Source organism: Mercenaria mercenaria, chromosome 18 (assembly GCF_021730395.1).
Source record: "Mercenaria mercenaria strain notata chromosome 18, MADL_Memer_1, whole genome shotgun sequence".
NCBI classification, from domain to species: Eukaryota; Metazoa; Mollusca; class Bivalvia; order Venerida; family Veneridae; genus Mercenaria; species Mercenaria mercenaria.
Genome location: NC_069378.1, coordinates 38,621,153 through 38,635,932, shown reverse-complemented (window position 1 = coordinate 38,635,932; position 14,780 = coordinate 38,621,153). Strand labels below are relative to the sequence as shown.

The following is a 14,780-nucleotide window of genomic DNA, read 5'->3' as shown; positions in this document are numbered from 1 at the left end:
CAGGGCAATATACGCCCGAAGGCTTACATCATAGGATGTGAGCAAAATTTTAAGAACTTGACTGTTGTAGGACTGGAACAACAAAAGGAAAACTTCAAAAAACAAATCTAAGTCCACAAAAAAAATATTCAAAGTCTGCAAAAAAATCCTTATCAGGTACAGGTATGTAAAAATACACCTACAAATTGGAAGTACCATCCATGTTATACCACAGAAAAGTGGTCTCGGTTTTTCCCTACGGCCAATAATAAAAAAGTTTCAAAATAAGCTATTTATAGTAACATAAAAGGGAAGTAAGTCAAAAAAAAATATATTGTGAGTACAAAAAAGAGACCTGCCAAATAAAAACAAGAGCACTGCAAAGCAGAGCAATATACACAAAGCAAAGTCATATATGACCTTTGACTCTTAGTGAGACCTTGACCTTGAAGCGAGTCATCCGGAACTTGCGCTCTGCACATCGTCTCAGTGTGGTGAACATTTCTGCCAAGTTTCTTTGAAATTCTTCCAGCAGTTCAAGAGTTACAGAGCGGACATGAAACAAACTGATATGACCGTTGACTCCTAAGTGTGACCTTGACCTTGAAGCGAGACATCCAAAACATGTGCTCTGCACATCATCTCGGTGTGGTGAACATTTGTGTCAAGTTTCCTTGAAATCCTTCAAGGGGTTCAAGAGTTACAGAGCGGACACGAAATTGCTAACGGACAGACGGACACCAGCGTCATAACATAATACGTCCGTTCGGGCGTATAAAAAGTTTGTTTAGACTTATTTTTGAAAGCATCATTTAGACAGTAAAAAAGAATGGGTTGTTTTTAGGTAACTGTGTAGAACTTTGAGAGATACAGTGATGCCTTGACATAATCAGCAATAAATGGAACTTACCATATTAATTTTCTCTAGTGTCTTATCATTTGAGCTGTGAAAGAAACTGCTTTAAATGTCATTCTTTTGTAGGTTGCAGGCAACTAGACACAAACTGACACATGTGTGTTGATCAAGATAAATACCACCAACCAAGCACATATCATACACTCCTATGCCTCATTTTATTCTTATAAGATATTGTTTGCAGTTTACAACTGACATTCGTGTGCCCACTTCCCAGCATGTGAATCATTATTATTAATGCACAAATAATCCACACTATCAAAGTGTCTGTTTAAGATAAATCTTATCCTTTTAATAAATCTGAGTTTAGCAATTTTTTTTTCAATATTTTCCTTGAAAATTGTCAGAATTTCTGACAGGAACTTGTTTGTACACAATACAGAATAAGCCGAAAGTATCGTTATTATCTACAAAGATGTACATCGACATTGTGCATCCACTCAGTCATAATTGCTTATTACATGAACATGTTTTATATTTTTGTCAAAAATGTGAAATCTGGTCAATTAGGTAAAACACTCCGTATCTGTACTGGTAGAGGATTAACTTTGCACCCTGAGCGGCTGCATTTATAAAGCACCTTTATAACGTTTATTATGGAAAGGGTGCTAAAAAATTTGGTATGATACATATATTTCAATGACATGTCATCCACTGTTTATTTCTGTTCATAATCTATCTTAACCTAAACCAAAACACATTATTATTGATCTGAAAACTAACAAGAGCTGTCAGTGGACAGCGCGCTCGACTATTCTCAGTGCTTGATAGTATAATATAAGCATGAGTAATAATTTAACATTACAATAAGCATATTCTAAGTCGAAAAGGGGCCATAATTCAGTAAAAATGCTTGATAGAGTTGCCTCCTCCTTTTTACAGACTGGGGTCATGATGGTAAACAAGTATGCAAAATATCAAAGCAATATCTCAATGGACTTTGAAAATATTTGGGGTGGTACGCAAACTTTAACATTTATTCTAAGTCGAAAAGGGGCCATAATTCAGTCAAAATGTTTGATAGAGTTGCCTCCTCCTTTTTACAGACTGGGGTCATGATGGTAAACAAGTACGCAAAATATCAAAGCAATATCTCAATGGACTTTGAAAATATTTGGGGTGGTACGCAATTAACATTTATTCTAAGTTGAAATGGGGCCATAATTCAGTCAAAATGCTTGTTAGAGTTGCCTCCTCCTTTTTACAGACTGGGGTCATGATGGTAAACAAGTATGCAAAATATCAAAGCAATATCTCAATGGACTTTGAAAATATTTGGGGTGGTACACAAACTTTAACATTTATTCTAAGTCAAAAAGGGGCCATAATTCAGTCAAAATGCTTGATGGAGTTGCCTCCTCTTTTTTACAGACTGGGGTCATGATGGTAAACAAGTATGCAAAATATGAAAGCAATATCTCGATGGACTTTGTAAATATTTGGAGTGGTAGGCAAACTTTAACATTTGTGTGACGCTAACGCTCAATCTACCGCTAACGCCGGGGCGAGTAGGATAGCTCCCCTATTCTTTGAATAGTCGAGCTAAAAACAGTATTATTATTGACCTAAAAATACAAAAGAACTTCAGGATGGAAAAAGTAGTTTCATAATGATCCGGTCAAAAATGTGATTCTGGAGTGTTAACAAGGCTTTTCTATGATTTGACAAAGTTGTTAATTTTTTTATTTCAGGTGACCCAGTTCCAGTCTTGATCAAGATTTAATAAAGATTTACATTCTGACCATGTTTCATTAAAACTGTGTGAAAAATGTAGTCTCTAAAGTGCTTGCATAGTTTTTGCATTACTTGACTTAGTGACACCAGATGACCCATTTTAAAATTTGGCCTATAGATTTCATAAGATTACTATTTTTATCAGGTTTTATGTAAATCTGGTAAAAATGTGGCCTTTGGTTTAAACATATTTTATTAGCGAAATGGTTTACAAAATACATAAACAATCAACAAAATTCGCAAAAACGCTTAGGATAGGATCGAAAGCCTAAGGCATTTAGTGTGTTACCACATGTGGCCTTTAGTGTGTTACCACAAACAATGTGACAAGTTTTCAGGCCGATCCAGTACAACATATTGCTTTTAAAGTGTTAGCAAGGTTTTTCAATGATAATAACTAGTGAACTAATTATTTTTACCCTAGATCATCTAGTTTCAAACCTGACATATTTCATGAACACAAATATTCTGACCAGGTTTCATGTAGATTATTTTGACAATGTGGCATCTACAGTATTAACAAGCTTTTGACCTAGTGACCTAGTTTTTGACCGGAGATGACACAGCATCGATCTAGATCTAGATATTGTTACCACAAACATTCTGACTCATGTAGATCAGGTAGAAAATGTAGCCTCTTATTAGTCTTAAAAATAAATGTCTATGATTTCACCTACTGCAGTGACCTAGTTTCTGATCCTAGATGGCCTGGTTTTAAACTAAGCCTAGATTTTATAAAGATACCCAATCATGTTTCATGTAAATTGGGTAATAATCTGTTTTCATGTACATAGACTGAGTAGAGTGTTAACAAGTTTTTTCTTTGATATGATCTAGTGTCCTTTTTTTTAGCCCAGATCACCAAGTATCAAACGCATTTCAGATTTTATTGATGCAAACATTTTTACAAAGTTCTAATAAGACATGGTCACAACTGTGAAATCTAGACTGTTAATACTACAATTCTGAGCATGAGGGACAAGGAAACCAGATCCACCTTTGATTCAGGGGAACTAAAACAGCAGATAATTTAATAATCATTCAAGAGTTACTGTACCTATTTATTTTCTTTCCTCTCACTGCAATCCATCATTGTATCAAGTTACATTAAATTCCCTTCAGTAGGGCCCTAGTTATTGACTAAAATATTCGTTTTGTGAGGAAAAAACACACAGGACAAAGTGACTTCAATATACAACTTGTTTTGTAAGGGTATAAAAAAGAATAAGAGATATGACAGACCCAAATAATTTCTGCTCAATTTGAAATCTGAATATAATATAAGCTTGGTATGTATGACAGTGAGAACAGAAAGACTACCAGCATGCTATAGGACTACTTGTATGTCAGTGCCAAAGATAGAAAACTACAAAAAAAGAGGTACTAAAACTGGTGGATATAGCATGCTAAAATTATAACCGAAACTTAACCTGTGTCAGGGACTCAATTTGGGGACATTTCTTGATGTGCAAGGTGAACCTACTTCCTCGGCGGTTCCCGCCGCGATTTCTCATGATCAGATTTGGATTTACTCCCGTGTAATGAAGTTTTGCGTAGTCTTTCCTCCACTTCTCTACGATGTTTATCATCTTCTTTCTTCCTGAACTCTTCTGTTGCTCTTTTCCTTTAATGTAAAATGTGAAAAACATCAGTTTCTCTTTTTTTGACAAGTTGAGGTATATAGTTTTGGTGCTGTTCATGTGTCCATTCATCAGTGCTGTCCTTTCATATTTCGAAAGTGGATGTCGTACAGACATGATATTGGGTACTGACTCAGGGCTAATACTCTCAAAACTGTTTTGAAAACCAATTCAGTACAACCAGAGCTATTGTTCCTGATTACATTACAAATGAATATCAATGATGGTATCTCATAGTACATCAATCTTACTTTATATTATATGTAAATGTTTGTATTCATTGGAGGATAGAAAGTAAAGTAGATTTTGCACTCCTCAAATTGTTTCTTCATCATTCATCTATATTCCAAGTTTTAGGTTAATACCTTGAAAAGTTTTGAAGAAGTGCCCCAGGCACATAATACCAAGGACAGATTTAACGTTGGAAATTGGTGTATGGACAAAGTTCATGCATTCTGCAAATTGTCTCATTGCCATTTACCTTAATCCAAGTCGGAAGTATATGTCTTATATGGTTAAATGGTTATTCTAATATGCTTGTCTCTGTTAAAACACACTTAACGCTAGAATGACGTCACGTTAACATGCGGTGACGTCAAAGTTTTTGTTGAGGCCAAGAAAGAGCGCTTCTATATTTTATATACTGTTCTGGATTAAGGGCAAATTAGAATCGAAATAATTTATAGCAAAGCCGAGTTTTAACACTATTTATACACTCGGGCGGTAATATGTCGTACAAATAATTTCACTCGGGCTGCACTCTCGTGAAATTATTAAGCCTGATGTATAACCGCCCATTGTGCATAAATAGTGGTAAAACACTCCTTTGCTATAAATTATTTCTTAATTAAGTCACCTTGACCTTTCACCTACTGAACTCGTTTATGCACTCTTATATACATACATGCGATATTTTCAGATGGTCAATAAAGGAGATTTCTCTCAGTAGGGCTTTTTTAAAGGGAGATTTGGGTGAAAATAAGGGAGACTTTCATTCACTCATTTTTTTACGCGCTAAATAGCAGTTTTTAACTCATTTTTTTACCTAAATCATTAAGTTTCAACTAATTCTTCATAAAACAAGCAAATTCGATAAATTGGTATCCCCCACCAAAGGGTTTGTGGTGAGGAATGACAAAAAATATATCCGGCAAAAAGTTAAGGATGTTACTAAGAAGCAAATAATTTCATCAGTCAAAATTAATTTAACAGAAAGGGGGCAGCGGGGGTGACCGGATGAGGGTACAAAACTTCACATGTTGATTATAAATATTGATGGAAAATTAAAAATGAAAAAATAAATAAATAAATAAACAAGCAAATTCGATGAATTAGTATCCCCCGCTGAAAGGGTTTGTGGTGAGGAATGGCAAAACAGTATATCCGGCAAAACGTTAAGGATGTTACTAAGACGCAAATCATTTCATTAGTTAAAATCAATTTAACAGAAAATGAATGCTATTTTTTGGTGGTGGTGGTGTGGGGGAGAGGGGCAGCGGGGCTGACTGGGTGAGGGTACAAAACATCTTATGTTGATTATATTGATGGAAAATTAAAAATGAAAAAAAAAAAAAAAAAAAAAAATGGGTTGGGAGGGGGTGTGACCAAGGCACGGTGGTGACCAGGGGTGGGTACACAATGTTTATAATAAATGTTCATGGAAAAGAATGAAAGAAGTTTAATGAAATTCTACCAATTGGTTGGTTTGTTATGTACAAATCTGTGGATTTTTAAACAATTAAAGGGCAATAACTCTAAAGTTAGTAAAGAGATCTGGACGAAATTTTGTGTGCTCAAAGACATTATGGTGATCTAAATTCAATTTAAGTTTCATAGTTCTAGGTCAAATATATCACAAGTTATGAAGCAGAAATTGCCATATCTATAGTACACTTAGTATATAGTTAACACAAGAAACTTCTAAGGGCCATAACTCTGGTGCTACTTGGGCAATCTGAAACTTGACAGGCCACATAACCTCATAGTGGTGAACATGTTTATGAAGTTTTATTTAAATATTCCCAACCACTTCCTAGATATGGCTCCGGACGTGGAATTTTCATTAAATCACGGGCAATAACTCTAAGGGAAATTGACCAATCCAAAAAAACAAACTTGAAGGGCATCATTGCAGTATGTTGGTTCATGTTTATTTCAAGTTTTATGAAATTCTACCTGCTAGTTACTGAGAAATGGCTGCGGACAGACAACGCCATTTCAATACCCCCCCTCCCGATTTCATCGGCGGGGGATAATAAAGACACCATAAGATATATTAGAATTTATTTAGCAATGCACATTTTGCTGATAAAATTTATGTCATAAATACTCAGTTCAAATATGTCGATAAATATGCTCCCAGTTAAATAAAAAAAATGCCCTTTTTTCACATAGCAGCACCGGTTCTTTAATCAGGAAAATTACCAACATTTTTTAATTTCAGTGAAACATGATCATTTTCTTAATCAAAGACACAGCTCATTTTCCGTAATGTACCCCACCTTGTTTATATCAATTTAACGTCAATAACACTTTAATCAGCGATTAATCAAATACATCAATTATTACCTAATCCAACTAGAGCTATCACTAAAGGTGATGGATGTACCCCCCACATGCACTGACACAGTACATTGCAATTTGACGCACACAAGATTGCACAATTATGTGGACTGAATGTATATAGACTGTATGTATACAGTATAGTAACAAAAAACAAAGTCCCATAACTATGCAGAATATTTATCTAAAAGAATGTAACATGCATCATGCACAACTAGGGTTGATACTGATCACTTGTGTGAAATTTCATTAAATTGTGCGCAAGGGTTCGGAAGAATAGGCGCACACAAGATTGCATAATGCAGACTGTAAGTACATAGTATGTTAACAAGAAACAAAGTCCCATAACTCTGCAATTTTTGTCGTTGAAAGAACCTAACATGCCCCATGCACAACTACTGTTGTTACTGATCACTTGTGTGAAGTTTCATTCAATTGTGTCAAGGGGATGAGGAGAGATGGTGCGCACAAAATTGTGTCTATGTATATAGTATAGTAACAAAAAACAAAGTCCCATAACTGCAATTTTTTTTTCTGAAAGACCCTTACATGCCCCATGCACAACTACTGTTGTTACTGATCACTTGTGTGAAGTTTCATTAAATTGTATCAAGGGGATGAGGAGAGATGGTGCGCACAAGATTATGTCTATGGACAGATGGACAGACAACCTGAAACCAGTATACCCCCCCCCTTTACAACTTTGTTGTCGGGGGGTACAATAATAAAGTAAATCAATGCCACTGTTACTGGGCAAAAATGTTTCCCTATAATATTGATTTCATTAATCTTCTGAAAGCCAGGGGCAAGTAAGAAACATGTTACAAACAAACAATCAATAAAAGTGTCAACAATGCCATGCTAGATAAACAATCGGTATACCAGGGCTTTTATCCGTTTACGGGAGATTTTCATGTCCAGGCGGGAGGGGAGATATACTGAAAATACAGGAGAAAACGTCTTCCGGTGGGAGATATGGCATATATGATACTAAGGCACAAGAAACTAATACTGATTTATTACTATTGTTTTTGAAGTGGGGAGATGTTAATGTGTTTGGGGTGTGGGAATAATGTGGATTGTTAGACTACCCAAATCAGTTCATCACCACCAACCTATATTCTAAGTTTGAAGATGGTGTTATATTCTGGACACATTTGCTGTGACCTTGCCCTTTGACCTACTTGTGACATTTGACCTACTGACTGCCCTCTGCACATTGTTTCATCAACCAACAGCCTATATACAAAGTTTGTAGCTTGAATCCGTACATCAAATATGACAGACAGACAGAGAGACAGACAGACACACGAGCCTTCATATAATAAAAGATATGCTAAAATAAGCAGAGACTGACATACCGAGCTGCTTCTTTTTTTAACTGTTCATGCTTCATAAGCAATCGTTTGTTTTCTTTAAATGTTTTCCTCACTCGATATCCTCTGAAAGCTGACTGGATTTTCAGAGCTGCAATATCCTGTATACCAGTTATAGACAATGCTCCTTGCTCTAACATATACTGCGCAACTTCATGATGCTCACCCATCAATGCGTAGTCTAATGGTGTGTACCTAAAATGATACAAAACACATTTAAAACATTGACTCCTGCACTTGTGATGGCATTCAATTTAACAAGCAAATTCGATGAACTGGTATCCCCCGCCGAATGGGTTAGTGTTGAGAAATGGCAAAGAAGTGACAAAAAGTTAAGGATGTTACTAAGAAGCAAATAATTTCATTACATTTGAACTTGAAAGAACAGAAGTCCTTAAGAGAGTACAATCAAGCAAATAATCTGGTAACAGGGTGGTGACGGGGGTGGGCCCGTTTACAACTTCAAATGCTGATAAATATTCATGGAAGGTTTGAAAAATTGAAAAAAGAAATGAAAACTGGGGGGGGGGGGGGGGGGGCAATGACTGGGTGAGGGTACAAAACTTCACATGCTGATAATATTGATGGAAAATGAAAAAAATAATTTTTTTGACAGGTGGGAGCAGGGCTCCGGAAATTTTGAGAACTCAATCGGCCCGAAATGAAAATCACGACATTGGCGCTACCCCACCCACCGTATTACCAATATACCATATTTGTAAAACGTGATAGAGTAAAGAAATAAGTATGTCATGCATTAAAAAAGATTTACCAGTATCGTATACACGGCAGATACTTTTTGATGTTTCCTCATTATTTGACGGAATTTTATAAAATACGATGCATCAAATTGATTTACTTGACACATAGTCTCTGCCAAACATCCTCAGTATTTTTAGAATACTCTGCCATGGACCGACTGTATATCTGAACGCCGAGATCGAATTTCCCGTGTGTATAGTACCAAAAGATCACGTGGGTTGGTCGCGGATATTTCATTTCACTGGCGTGGTACTCTAATAAGCAACTGCCTTTTATAAAGTTATATGTTCTCTTCTGATGTAAACAAAAATTCATTTTGAAACGTTTTTTTAAAGACCGATTTGATAAACAGGGCGGTCCGCCACTCCGGTTTTCTTTATCATTCGGGTTTGCCATTCCATTTTTTTTTACAGTCGGGTTGCAAAGACGATTTTCTGTACTTGTTTCAACTGGACTGCCAAATGAATCACGCATTTTTTACAAATGAAGTAATTATAAAAATTATTTATATCGGTTTCCGGTGTGATGTCTCATTAAATGCAATGACCATTTGTTTCATTTTACCGTCTTCAAACATAGCCTTTAGAAATAGAACAATCCGTTGGCTAATGATCTAAATAATAGAAGTGGGTTCCCGTCAAAAGCATTTTGATCCAGCCAGAAGCATTTGGAAACCAGTCAAAAATGTTTAATACATTACAGTCGGCTGCCTGCACACATTAAAGGATGTGGCAGGCAAGCTGTGTTGTGTCACGTGCTAATTACGGACCGATTACCAAGGTGACAATCAGACCGTTTGACACGTTAATTGATTATCTGAGGGTGCGACCAACAACTTCCTGCTTGGCAGGTGATTGTGTATTGACATTTCAGACCGAAATTTATACTTTTCTCCATTTTTACAGGACTGATTTTTTTCGTTTTTCCACTTCATGAATCAGTCTGAAAAGTCAAAAATCGGTCCAAAACCGACAAACCGGCAAATTTCCGGAGCCCTGGGTGGGAGTGGGGCAGGTGCATGATCGGGGTGGTGGGGGTGACCGGGTGGAGGAGCAAGATGGGGGGTTGGTACAACTTTACATGTTGATAAATATTCATGGAAGGTTTAAGATTTTGAAAGAAACTAGAAATGTGTCACAGACACGGATGTCCCAGCAACATGAGAAAGGCCATAGGCATGGTACTACTCACAAACTAAAAGAAGGACCCTTGACCCTATTTATTTACAAAAAAAAAAAAAATATTGTAGGAAAACCAGAAAATTTAGTATTCTGTATGTAGTGAAAATTAGCTAAGTTCAACCAAGGACTGTGACCTTAACCTTTGAGCCAGTGAAATGGTTTTTGCGCATGACATATCGTCTATCCATGCTTATTATTTGTGTCAAATTATTTTGAAATCGGACCATGCATGTCAAAGTTATAGACCGGACACAAAGACCACATTATCAGTATATATGTAGTGAAAATTGGCTAAGTTCAACCAAGGACTGTGACCTTGACCTTTGAGCTAGTGAAATGGTTTTGCGCATGGCAAATCATCTATCCATGCTTATCACTTGTGTCAAATTATTCTGAAATTGGACCATGCATGTCAAAGTTATGGCCCGGACATGAAGACCACATTTTCAGTATATATGTAGTGAAAATTGGCTAAGTTCAACCAAGGACTGTGACCTTGACCTTTGAGCTAGTGAAATGGTTTTGCGCATGACACATCGTCTATCCATGCTTATCATTTACATCAAATTATTCTGAAATCAAACCATGCATGCCAAAGTTATGGCCCGGACACCACCCTTTCTCGAACACACAAACAAACAAACACACACACGGACAGGGGTAACACTATATGCCCCCCCCCCCACTTCCCAATTTTATGGCGGGGGCATAACAAAAACAAGGCAGTCTGAAAGACAGCTAAATCCCCCGCCACTGCTATGGATAGTGAAAGGGTAAAACCTTTGATTTTAGCTGTGACCTTGACCTTGAACTGACAGGGCTGACTCATGAATTCTGCACAACGTCTTGATGAGGTGATCATTTGACCAAAGTTTCATGAAAATCCTTCAAGGGGATTAGGAGATACAGAGCTGAAACCTTTGACCTTCAGTTGTGACCTTGACCTTGAGTTGACATGGCTGACTCATGAGTTCTTGATGAGGTGATCATTTGACAAAAGTTTGATGAAAATCCTTCAAGGGGTTCAGGAGATACAGAGTGGACACCAAATGGAAGGTTCAAACCTTTGACCCTTAGTTGTGACTTTGACCTTGAGCTGGCATGGTTGACTCGTAATTTCTGCACATCATCTTGATGAGGTAATCATTTGACCCAGGTTTAATAAAATTCCTTCAAGGGGTTTAGGAGATATAGAGTTGACATGCAATGGAAGGTTCAAACCTTTGACCTTCAGTTGTGACCTTGACCTTGAGCTGACATGGCTGACTCATAAGTTCTGCACATCACCTTGATGAGGTGATCGTTCGACCCAGGTTTGATGAAAATCTTTCAAGGGGTTTAGGAGATATAGAGCGGACACAAAATGGAAGGTTCAAACCTTTGACCCTAAGTTGTGACCTTGACCTTGAGCCGGCATGACTGACTCATGGGTTCTGCACATCATCTTGATGAGGTGATCATTTGACCCAAGTTTTATAAAATTCCTTCAAGGGGTTTAAGAGATATAGAGCGGACACAAAATGGAAGGCTCAAACCTTTGACCTTGAGTTGTGACCTTGACCTTGAGCCGGCATGGCTGACTCATGGGTTCTGCACATCGTCTTGATGAGGTGATCATTTCACCCAAGTTTTATAAAATTCCTTCAAGGGGTTTAGGAGATATAGAGCGGACACAAAATGGCAGGCTCAAACCTTTGACCTTGAGTTGTGACCTTGACCTTGAACCGACAAGGCTGACTCATGGGTTCTGCACATTGTCTTGACGAGGTGATCATTTGACCCAAGTTTCATAAAAATCCTTCAAGGGGTTTAGGAGATATGGACCGGACACGAATTTGTTACGGACGGAAGGATGGACGGAAGGACGGACGTAGACCATTCCTATAATCCCTCCGCCATGGCGGGGGATTAAAAAATTTATTTTGTGGGAGGGGGGTGGGGAGGGGGTGACAAGGGTGGTATGTTTGACAGGGTGTGGGTACACAGCTTCACATATTGATAATAAGTGTTCATGGAAAAAAATGAAAGAAGTTTAATGAAATTCTACCAATTGGTTAGTTTGTTATGTAGAAATACTTGGATTTTTAAACAATTAAAGGGCAATAACTCTGAAGTTACTAAAGAGATCCTGACGAAATTGTATGTGCGCTACCACATTATGGTGATCTAAATTAACGAACAGTACTACCAGATCTGATCCAAGTGACCTCAACCTTAAGGGTACGTATTCCTTAGCTGTAGCAATCCCCATGTCATATGATAGGACAGTAGCTTAAAAGACTGATATTGAGAAGCTTGCCGAAAACCATTATTTTGAGAACAAATTCTACACCAGGATAAGTATAATAGTTCTCCTAATTCTTCGAATGGTCCAGTGTAAATCTTCACCCAAAAACTTTAGGTTGAAAAGGGACATTTTTTTGTGAGACATTAAAACCAACACACAGACACAAGTTTAGGTCATGTGACAACTTTCAGTTTCTTATAGCAGAAGGAGACCCCAGATTTCCCTCCCAACATTAATTCAGGCACAGGTAGGCACATGGGTAGGACCACCTGCCTTCCCTTAGTCAGCTGGAGGGCTTCTCGCATGAAAGAACTCTAAACCTGAAAGCAACCACTCAGATAGAGGCCCATGGGATGCAGATAGGAATCCTGGCACAGACAAATGGGTAATTGCAATATCTCTTCCTATTCTTCCAATAGTTAAGCTAAACAATAAGAAGTATTCATCAATATGATGTGGCCTTAATTCCATCAGCATACTGATTTCAATAATTACAGTGTTAGATTCACCTGTCTTCTGTAAATTCCATGTGATTAGGAAATGTTCTGTATTCTATAAGCAGCTTTACAGCATCTAGATGGCCCTTACTACATGCCCAATGTAGTGCTGTCATACCCTGCAAAACAATGTTACATACAGAAAATACTCCATCATAACAATATTCAGCATTATGAAAATTTATCTTGTATCGTATCAACTATAAACTGCATTTAGGCAAGTTTATCTTGTACAATAATAGCTATAAATGTCATCTAGGAAAATTATACTGTATCAAAATAGGTACAAACTAGAGAGTTTTTCACGAGATACGTATGTATTCCAACACTGACATGCAGACATTGTAAAATGCCACAAATTAAAGGCCATAACTCAAGTGAAAGTCACTGAACCATAACACTCCAATGATATACACAACTAGGCTTGGCACTGATCACTTCTGTGAAGTTTGGTGGAATTCCAGACAGTGGTATGGTAGAAGTTGCAATGACACCATAGAATTTGACAAATCAAGGGTCATAACTCTAGTTATGCACAACTACACTTCACAATGATCACATGTAAGGTTTACTGAAATTCAGCCCAGGCGAGCAGTTTCATACAAGAGAATTAATCAAGGGTCATAACTCTAGTTATGCACAACTACACTTCACAATGATCACATGACTGTAAGGTTTACTGGAATTCAGCCCAGGCGAGCAGTTTCATACAAGAGAATTTTTTAAGTTTCAACTATATACATATATAGAAAAGTGACCAAGCACTCTGGAGGACATGTTTTTTGACCATTCAGAGTAATTTAAACAGTTTTTGTAAAAGGTCACACAAGGACAATTTGTGTGAAATTGTTTTAAAATTGGGCTAGCAGGTTCACACAGGAAGATTTTTAAAGTTTCCACTATATTCATATAGGAAAAAGTGACAATGACTCCTGGCAACTGTGTTTTTTGATGAATTGGAATAATTTGAATACTCCTGGACCAGTCTTGGTAAAAGATTACATAAGGACCATTTCTGTGAAATTATTTCAAAATCAGACCAGCGGTTAAGGACGAGATGTTTGTAGATTTTTCTATTTTTAGCTCTGGCAGCCCCTTTGTGCAACCAAGCAGAACCCTTTGAACAACTTTGGTAGAGGACCACCCCATGAAAATCCAGTGCTAGTTTCATCAAAGTCCATTCAGAGCTTTGGAGGAGATGTCATTTAAAGAACTTGTAGACAACATATGGACATCTTGACAGATGGATGACTGGACAGACGCACGACAGGCACAGCGTGATCACAATAGTTAACTATGAGCCTTGTGCTCAGGTGAGCTTACACAAAACAACAGTATTTTACTTTAACATATGAAAGGGAGGTAATTTTATGTACTAACAAGAGCTGTCTGTAACACAGCGCGCTCCACTATTCGGCGATTTGACAGTAAAATGAATTTATGTCACAATAAGAGACCTCTATTTAAAAAAATTTAAGTATGAAAGGGGCATAATTCTGTCAAAAATACAAATCAGAGCTATGGGCATTGTGACAACATATGCAGATGATGACTATAAAGAAACATTTTTAATTTCAAGTCAGTATCTTTTAAAGTACCAAAAATATGTCTATAAACGAAACTTTCGAAAAAAATTAACATGAAAATAATTGCAAGTATAACACCTTGGTGACCTTGGGTATAATGGGCCCAGTCCCTGCACATACTTTGTTTGTATGCTGGACAATGTTAACATGAACTTACATTAAGTTATAAGCAATTGTAACAAAGATATGACAGAAAAACAAAGGTTGCCGAAAAACTTTAACCTTTAAAATAACCTAAGTATAACACCTTGGTGACCTTG

General features: G+C 37.2%; 1 protein-coding gene across 3 annotated transcripts in view; it reads right to left on the bottom strand.

Moving 5' to 3' along the window:
- Window positions 1-14,780, bottom strand: part of LOC123539137 (inversin-like) — a 223,521-nt gene that overhangs the window by 118,440 nt on the left and 90,301 nt on the right. For all 3 annotated transcript variants that reach the window (XM_045323631.2, XM_045323630.2, XM_045323629.2), the window contains exons 15-17: window positions 12,947-13,053; window positions 8,193-8,402; window positions 4,113-4,253 (exon numbers count right to left, since the gene is read on the bottom strand). In XM_045323631.2, the coding sequence (XP_045179566.1) occupies window positions 4,113-4,253; window positions 8,193-8,402; window positions 12,947-13,053 (458 nt within the window). The remainder of the gene's footprint in view (window positions 1-4,112; window positions 4,254-8,192; window positions 8,403-12,946; window positions 13,054-14,780) is intronic.